At 56.8% G+C, this 9,370-nt stretch overlaps 2 protein-coding genes across 2 annotated transcripts; one reads left to right on the top strand and one right to left on the bottom strand.

The window, feature by feature from the left end:
- Window positions 1-207: 207 nt before the first annotated feature.
- On the bottom strand, window positions 208-4,124 carry VOLCADRAFT_43638 (uncharacterized protein; the record flags this gene model as incomplete). Its single annotated transcript, XM_002954538.1, has 6 exons — window positions 208-405; window positions 831-1,004; window positions 2,232-2,315; window positions 2,912-3,007; window positions 3,278-3,468; window positions 3,971-4,124. Coding segments are annotated over 6 exons (897 nt in total), but the record flags the coding sequence as incomplete, so codon positions are not given.
- Window positions 4,125-6,536: 2,412 nt separating this feature from the next.
- On the top strand, window positions 6,537-8,386 carry VOLCADRAFT_65100 (uncharacterized protein; the record flags this gene model as incomplete). The annotated part of the gene is made up of 5 exons (XM_002954602.1): window positions 6,537-6,598; window positions 6,782-6,863; window positions 7,076-7,138; window positions 7,776-7,809; window positions 8,265-8,386. Coding segments are annotated over 5 exons (363 nt in total), but the record flags the coding sequence as incomplete, so codon positions are not given.
- Window positions 8,387-9,370: the final 984 nt, after the last annotated feature.

Raw genomic sequence — 9,370 nt, 5'->3', positions numbered from 1 at the left:
CCAACCACCCATGCAGCATATAGAAAGCTGCCACTACCGCTGTTACTTTTGTTTTGTTGCTTACACTTTGCTGCCTACATTATGTTCCTTTTATTGCTGATGCTACCAAAACACCTACTTCTCCTTCCATCGCTGCAACTGCTGCAACTGCTGCTGCTACTGCCAATCCTATCGCTGCTGCTGTTGTTGTTGTTGTTGCTGCTGCTGCTTCTGCCACTCCGCGGCAAGTTCCCGCAGCCTCCTAGACACGGGTATTCGCAGTGCCCTCTGAATGAGATCCCCCGGCTCGGCGGGCAGCAGCTCAGCCAGCCTGGCCGCAGACAGCGCAGCCACCAGCCCCTCGAATCGCAAACCCAACAGCCGCGCCTCCGCGTACTGCAGCACCGCCAAACCCACACGAAAAAGCTGTTTTAGGTGGGTTGGAGGGTGCGGAGGGAGGGGAGGGTGCGGAGGGGAGGTTTGGGGTCAGTGCGAGACGAGGGATCGAAAAGGGAGGCAGTTGCGAGGGGGGTTCAGGGGGTGGGGGGTTTGGGAAGTCATGATGTGTGTGGGTGTGGGCGTGTGGGTGTGGGTGTGTGGGTGTGTGTGTCGTGTGTGTGTGTGTGTCGTGTGTGTGTGTGTGTGTGTGTCTCGGTGCATTGCAAGGTGGAAGGAGGGCTAAGACAGGGAGGAGGTGTCGCCCGGGATAACAACACAAAAAAAGAGACACCTCGCTCGTGACTGGACGAGACGCCGTACGCAATACACGGTGAAGGCCCCTACACGCGTCCTTTCCGTGCTCGTCCTACCCAACAACTAACCCAACTACCTGACCCACCCTCACCCCTCACCGTCTTAGGACCCTCCGCCACGAACACATCCCACACTCGGAGCAGATGCGGGAAGGGCAGTGTGTAGGCGAATGCGGTGTTGAACCAATGGGTGCCGTACAGCTCAGGTTCCACCCCCTCACGTTCCATACGGGCGGCCAGGCGGGGGGCCACATCTCGTAGAAGCCGGGAGAACTGGAGGATCCAGGGGGGGCATGTAAAGGGCATGTAAAGGGCATGTAAAGGGCATGTAAAGAGAAAGCAGAACTAACCAGTCGGCGGTTGTGAAGAAGCCGTCCTCGGGATGATGTAGTGATGACGACAGCGGAAAAACTACCTACTTGCCTAGCCGCCAAGACTAAAATAAGAGCGGAAGAGGAGCAGTAGAACCAAGCCATAAAATAGCAAAGGTAGGTGTAACGGCGGCGAAAGAGCAATAGAAACTGACGTGAGAAGAGAAAGGGGTGACGTGAGCTGGAATGAAGTTTGCCGCCGGCCTGGCGGCGGCATTGAAGAGGCTGGACCAAAACTGGCTGATAAGCTGGTAATAAAAAGCTGTTGGTGACATGCAAGTGCTCCTCCCAACCCCCCAAGGGGGGGAAGGGGGGAAAGACGAACCATGAATGAGTGAAGGGGAGGGGGGAAGAGGAAGAGGGAGAGGAGGGATGCGGGGGGGGATGGCGGGGAAAGACGAACCACATACGATTGAAGCTGCTGCCAGGGCAAGAGACTAGCAAACGTAAAAACTGACCGAAAGGCGTCCGTGGCGACTGTGACCTCGGGATGACGAAGTGACGTTGATGTCGGAAATCCTACCTACCTAAGCCGCCAGAACTAAAAAAGCGGAATAGTATAGCCAATCCGTAAAGAAGTAGGTGTAGAAAAGTAGTAGTGAAGGCGGCGGGAACGAAGTAAAATAGTGCTGTCGTAAAGGTGGCCTAAAGCTGGTGGCCTGGAGAAAAGGCTGATTTGCTGATGCTGAAAGGCTGTCGGTATGCAAGTGCTCCTCCCAACCCCCCAAAAAACTAAAACGCGCGACCGACCCGACCCGACGGGGATGGCGGGGGAAAGGAGGGCGAAACTTGTGCAGTCAAGATTTCAGATAAGCAAGTGTGCCGACGATATCCATATGGCCCTAACACACACCCTCCTCACACGCAACCGGAATCGCAACCGACGCAACCGCAACCGGAATCGCAACCGGAACCGCAACCGACGCAACCGCAACCGACCAACGGGAATCGCAACCGACGCAACCGCAACCGACCAACGGGAATCGCAACCGACGCAACCGCGACCGACGCAACTGCAGAAGTGGAAGAAGGAGAAGAAGAAGGGGCACCCAACCAACATTGCCATCCCAACACGCGCCCACCACCCATCCGCCTCACCCACACCCACTACCCCCATACGAGTATGTACCTGAAACAGGGAGCATCTCAACCCCGGCATGCCCGCTGAGTAGAGCTGTTCCATTCCCCAGCGCTCAGGCCAAGAAGGAGACCCCTGGGGTGGGTGGGCGGGGAAGCAGGTGGTTGTGACAGTTGTGACAGTTGTTAATAATCTGAGTCGCAGCCCTTCCTTCTCTGAGCCCGATTCCAATCATTTATATACACAAATACATGCTTACATACATACATACATACATACATACATACATACATACATACGTACATACATACATACATACATACATACATACATACATACACACAGAAGATGATAACGGTAAGAACTACACGGGACACAAAACACGGCACACGACTCGTGTGCCCCCCGGACATGCGCTCCCATAAAAAAATCAAACACGCGCAAAACACCCATTCCAATCCCCTCCATCCTCTCCACCGCTCGGCAATGCAAACAAGCCCAAAGACAAGTGCATGCAAGTGGCAGTCGTACACACACAAAAACACACTCTTCGTCGCAACCACACACCGCTGCTGTGTCGCTGCTCGCTGGCCTCGCCAAACCCTAACCTAACTAATGCCACCACCACCACTTGGTGCATCAACACTTGGGATTTTGGGTTTTTCACAACTTGCTCCGAAACCCTATCCCGACCCCGCCCCGAAACCCCCCTGTAACCCCAAGGCACGTACCTGCATCAAAGCCTGCAGCGTCCAGAACGCATCCTCGTCCGGCATGTACAACAGCAGTACGGCAGCCAGGAAACCCATGCCCTGCACATAACCCACCTGTAGTCGACACCGGTTGGGGCAACCGGGGGGGGGCGGTGCATGGGAAATACCCTGGGTCAGTCTTTTTCCGGGTTGCAGGTTTGGAGACAAGAAATCTGTCCCGTGCATGCGCGCATTCGTGTGCGTGTATTCCAAATAATCTGACTCGCGAACGCATGTATGTATGTCAGCGCGCGTGCCAATGAGGGTTTGCATTCGTGTCTCGGGTAGTTCTCGAGGAGAGAGCCCCCGGGCCCCCTTGGCCCGAACTCGAATGCCTCCACCCACCGAAGGGCGGTAGGCGGCGCTCGCCCACAACACGGAGAAGAGCGCCTTCTGGAGCACACCTTGCCGCCGCATGAACGCGACGTGGTTGGGGAAGGTGCGGTTCAGGTCCCGCATGATGCACATCACCACCGCGGTACTGGGCGCACAGTAGGTGCCGTGACGCGCATTCGGGCCGCCGCCGCCGCCGCTACCTCCACCGCCATTACCGCCGCCGCTGCTGCCTTCATCGCCATTACCGCCGCCGCCGTCGTTACATCCGGTTGTGAATGCTGGGGCTGTTGAAGTGGCTGCGGCCGTGGCTGTGGGCACCGTTGTCGTGTGTGTGGAATTGGGTTTTGTTCCAATAGTAAGCGTGGTTATGATGGAATGTGAAGGCGGCTGCTGTTGTTGCCGCGCGTCGTGGCGTGCGGGTGCAGCCTCGCCGTCCAGGGCGAGCAGCGTGGCAAAGAGTCCCGGGTTCGAATCCCGCAGCTGGCGGCCACCTGGCGGTGATTGTAAAACAGCCGTGGAAGTACCCCGAATACGGGCAGCGGGTGACGAAGGAACGGGCAAGGGGATCAAAGGAAGGTTGAGAACAAGCACAGCATCGCAGCAAAAGAGCGGAGCCAGTGGAGTCAAAAGACGTGCGAAAAGCAAGACCAGGGCCCCCATCCCGGGCCCCAAGACCCTAGAGCCTTCTTATCGTTCCCTTACATGACCTACCAGAGAGTTCCAGCCACGCCAGGCCACGCCACGACTCCGGAATGCCCTTCCGTACTCGACGCTTCAGCCTCTCAGGGCGTCGCCGCCGGTAGCCATCCAGAGCCGCCCCGCCGCGCCCCAACATCTTTCCCCACTTGCGCTCCCTCCCGGATACCTGCCGCCGCTGCTGCCGCTGCTCCTGCTGCTGCCGCTCGGGAAGGTGTGACGGCTGGTCGGCTGCGCCGCCGCTTTTGCGGCGGCGCCGACGGCCGTTGCCCTTGCCGTTGCCACCACCACCGCCGCCTCTATTCTTGTTGTTGCCGGCGACGGCGCCGTCGGAGTCGTCCCCCGGAGTGGCAATCACGAAGCCGTACCGGTCCTGCCTTATGCGGGTAGCCCCGGCGAGGGACATCAGGATCTGGGTCTCCGTCAATGCACCTGTGTATGGACGGGCGCGTGTTCCGGAGCGGTGCAAGAAAGGGCCGAGTGCGGCCTGGGGTTTCTGGCTGGGAAATCATATGTATGTGGGGGCGGGTGAGAAGAACCTCATATGCGAGAAACTTAGAAAAAAGAAGTAAACAGCCGAAGGGCGTCCGAAGTCCTAAGTCCTTAAGTGCTGAAGTCCTCAGCGGTGGAGTCATCGATCGGATCTAGGTAGGTCGCGAAGAGAAGGCGGGGGAGGAGACAGACCATGGGGGCTATCTGGGGTTGCGGGAAAAGGACGACAACCAACCTCCCGCCCCCCTCAGGATGGCAGCAGTCGCGGGAGGCGGAGATCATATATGCAAGGATATCAGAAAAAAACTGGCCCCGGGGGGAAGAGAGGTGCAGCTGTGTGAGGTCAGGAGCAGCGGCGTGAAAACCCGGACTACAAAGCAGCGCATTATCAAAAGCACCGCACAGCACTGCATTGTGGGGGGTTGAGGGGACACGCCTGGGGTTTGGGGCCCCCCCGCTAATGGGTCTGCTACCCCGGACTGCGGCGTCAAAACCCTAAGAACCAGAACCTAGTCCCCGCTCAGTCCTGACCGCAGTGCAGTGCACACAGCCCCCCCCCAGCTCCACCCAGCACGCGCCTGTAGGGATCTCATAGTCCGGATCGTAATGGGGTCCGATGTAGCGTGCCGTACATGTGGAAGGAGTTTGGGAGTCAGCTGGTGGAGTTGTGGAAGGGCAGACGGAGCTGACAGCCTGCTGCGGGCCCTGCTGCTGCTGCTGCTGCTGCTGCTGCTCCCTTTCCTGCTGCTGCTGCTGTCGCTGTCCCGTGTCCTGGAGGACATGTCCGTGTCCGCTTGGTGATGCCGGCGGAGCTGTGGCAGTGCTCCTAACGCAGTCGCTGTGAACAGTGCAGTTGGAGGTCAGGGGTGCATTGCTGGGAGGTGGAGGCTGGGGTGTCGGGTGTGAGCTGGGGCTGCTTGAAATTGGAATGGAGGAGAGGTTGGGCACCTGGTTAACGGCTCCAGGCGACTGGCTGGTGGGGACAGCAGCTTGTAGCTCGTGGGAGATTGTTGGTGCGTATGAGGCGCCGGTGTTTGATCCAGGCACTTGGTCTGCAGCTGGTGCATGATGGCCCAGGAGCGGTCCGCAATTCGTTTCCGCAGCCCACGGGACGTGCTCTAGACGCGCTTCGGTTACAGGCGCTGGGCTTATGAGTCTGCTGCTCTCGATTACTTTATGCATGTTAACCAGCCTTGCAGGAGCGGGGACGACCGGTCCGTTTCCGTGTAAAGGTAGTCACGCGTCCTAAGCCGCGCTGCATCACTGTGAAAATCATAGGTACGCTTGATTTGGCAAGGGTCCCACAAGATGGACGGCCATGTACGCGCAGGGTTTCTTGGCCACCAACGAGCTAATAACGTCCACACCGTCGCGTTGACAATGCCACGTTGACAGCTTGAGAGAAGTTCATCCTTTGAAAGTGTACATAAATATGAATCCATAATTTTCTTAAACTAACCGGACGCTTCCTTAGGAAGCTGTACAACCCGCTGCCGTACAGAATTCGTTGGATGGCGAACGGTATGGCTCGCAGATTCTGACCTCCAGAGAATAAGACTATGACAGTGGACCCCGAACGCGTCGAGTGCAATGCTCCTAGCAACACTTTCCGCACAACACCGGGGACTGTAACGTTTGCGACGCGCACCGTACGAATCGTAGCAGCTGCCTGCAGCCATTCCTCATTGCATGTTGGGTCTTTTCACAGGCTAACCCAGCTTCTATTAGTTTGTCGCCAGTCCTGTATCGGTATCTAATTACCATGGACCCCACTTCAAACCCCAAAATTGCCAAGCTTCAGTCGCGGTTCGCATACGAACGACATTGGCAAGTAGAACTCTTCAAGACATGCTACAAGCGTCCAGGATGTAAGTTGCATGAAGTGTGCAATTTTGTAACGAAGAACAGCTTTCGACTCTCAAGCGAAAGCAGTCTCGCGTGTGGAATTCCGTGTGCTCATCCCTTTGCGTTGTGCCTTTACGCAGATTGCTGCTTTGCGCTGTGGTGGTGCGTGGTGCATGGCCGTCGATTTCGGCCTTCTCCCGGTACTCCCTCCCAATGATTTTGTTGTCATCCTTTTTGCAGCCCTATCTGTGCTTCCTACGATCTTCGCAAGCAGGCCTTGTATGGTGACCTATCAAGGTAGGTGGCCAAGCGCGTCGTTTGACTGGTTTGATTGTCACATCTTGGCCTTTCTCAAGGCCACAGCCCCGATTATGTGTCAAACGCCCCGATGCTGGTGTATATTTATGTTCCATGGCTGCTTGAAATATAGCCCCAGCTTTCGCCGCTTTCTTTGACCTATGCTCCTGATTTCCCCTTCAGGTACATATGCTGCAACGGTAACTGTCCTTGCTCGGGCCGCCTCAACGAGAGCCAATGCCCGGCCTTCTGCCTGTGCCTGGAGGTGAGGTTGTTGCGGAGAGATGTTAACGATGTTGTTTCAACTGTTCGTGCGCAGTTCCTCAGCCCGCTCTCTGCAGGCCGTGACGACCTCGACCTCGTCACACAACAACCTTCTCCCTTCTCTTCCCCGCGCACCGTTTCCCTTTTTCTTAGGTACCCGCCTCATCCCCGTGAGCCCAAACCCTTTTTCTTCTTTCTCTCCCATCCCTTCAGGCATGGTGCTGCTTTGGCCAGAGCGTTGCCACCACCCGCTGGATGATCCAGGATGAGCTCCAGGTAAACAACCTTGTGACCCACATGGCAGCCATCTGCGTCGATCCGTCTACTGAACCGTGTGCCTCCAAACATGGTGGCACACGTGGCTTTCCTGCCTTGCTGCGTGAGGAAGCTGCCCTGCCATGCACCCCCTGCTTGCGCGTGTTTGTTAACCCATAACATGCAGCTACCTACATGCGAAGATCCCCCTGCCCAACTGGGCTGCGCCGCAGCAAACGCATGCCCTTTATATCTACGTCTGCTCGACTTATAATTCCTTCACTTGCCTCTTGCCCTGCCAGATGTACTCTCACGCAACGAGTGACAAACTTTAGAGAGACAGACAGACACACACACACACACGTGCGCGCACACACACATATGGCAATTTAGTTGGAGCGCAGACATGCTAACTAACTCTGCATATAGCGGTAAAGCGGAGGGGGACGGGGGGAAATTGTTAGAAGCTCCATCACCAACAGCCAGGCCCGCCACAGCTCGCTCTCGGGAAGCTGGGGACCGTCGCTGGTTTTGTTGGGTGCCCGGTGACTCGAAGGCCGGTGGCCCCTGGCTGGTGACTGACCGCCCAACCTGGTTTGCACCTGCACTGCACTGCCCCGGTACTCTGCCCCGGTACTACTGTGGCCCGCCTATGCAGGTGGAGACCACCAAGTGCGACCACTGCATCATCGGTGGGTGGGGGCCGCTGTGGGGGCCTGGGAAGAGGTGGTGATGAAAGTGAGGACGGTGACCAGGGGTTGCAATAACATGCAACACTTGGATCCCAGGTCGTCCTGATCCAGTCGTTCATATCCGTGGTCCGTCCATCTCGCTGATCTAATCCAATACGTCATCATCACCTCCCTCAGTTCCTAGCTCCCTCGCGTAACTGTCCCATATCCTGTCATCTATGTATCTCACAGTCCTCTCCTCCTCCTCCTCAACGTCGTCATCATCCTCTTCCTCCCCACCACACACAAGAACGCCTTTTGGTCAGTTCTACGTCTGGTACACTCTTGCCCTGGCAGCAGCTTCATTTTCGTTCGTGGTTCGTCCTTCCCCCCTGGCACATCGTCCTCGTCATCTTCCTTCCCATCCCTCGATAACCCTCGGGCTTTTTTTTTCTGGCTTCCTGTTTCTCCCCCAGGCACGATGATCTTCCTGCAGTACCTTAGCTGTGTGTGCCACATCCTGGCCTGCTTCTTCAGCGAGCTGCGGGACGCGGCCCAGATCGTTGATCTGCTGGCGGACTTCACGTGGTGCACGTGAGTGCGCTCTAACAGGGGCCCCCCTGGAGCGGGGAAGTGTCTCTGTGTGTGTGTGTGTGTGTGTGTTAGGGGGGTGTATTTGTGGTGCACATAATATACTTGTAGCAACAAACAAGCCGTGCTAGCATCAGACACCAACACCAACTGAGGCAGAGAATCACGCAGCTTTTAAAGGAGCACAGCTTAAGGAACACGTGGACAGCAATCCCGAAACCTTATCGGGAAGTAGTTGTTGGTTAGTTGAATGTTGTAACCCGACACGTAGTCGACAAGGAGGGGGGGTCCCAGCGGGGTACAGACGGACCACGAACGAGTGAAGCTGCTGAACCAGGGCAAGAGTGTACCAGGAGTAGTGCTGACCAAGAGGCAGGGAAGGGAGTGAGCTGGAGAGGAGGTGTGGGGCGGGTTGGTTGGTGTTGCGGCGGAGGGCACCCGCCGGCCCTTCCCTTCGGCATCGTGGATGTGCCAGGTCGTCGCCATGTTTGAGATGCGGGTGAAGGGCAACTGCTTCCGACATGCCGTCGAAAGCGATCTGTTTGTCTGTCCGTCTGTCTGTGCGTTTTGTGTGTCTGCACTCCCACGCAGGGTGTGCGCGTGCATGCAAACGCAACACAAAGCGGAGTTGGACCACCGAGATGCGCACCCCAACGCCGTGCCGCCGCCGCTACCAGGCATGATGGCACCTGGTGAGTTTTGGGCCTCAAATGCCAGGACGTCCTCGCTATGCGGGCCAACCGGGAAACGCATAAATGCTTTATCTGTGTTTTTCCCGTTTGGCCCGCATCGAAACAAAACAATATGAAAAGTCACAGCTGCGCATGAGCAACCTGTGTGGAAACCCCAAGAGCCGATGTAAGGAAAAGCGACGCGGCTATTTTCAACGGCGGACTTGTTAATGAAGTCTTCTTGCCATATCAGGCCATGCAGGCCGACTCACTTCCCGCCGCGGCATGTGCGTAACACACAGCTTACACCTTACACCTTA

Source organism: Volvox carteri (assembly GCF_000143455.1).
Source record: "Volvox carteri f. nagariensis unplaced genomic scaffold VOLCAscaffold_44, whole genome shotgun sequence".
Taxonomy (NCBI): Eukaryota; Viridiplantae; Chlorophyta; class Chlorophyceae; order Chlamydomonadales; family Volvocaceae; genus Volvox; species Volvox carteri.
This window is presented reverse-complemented; position numbering and strand designations above follow the sequence as displayed.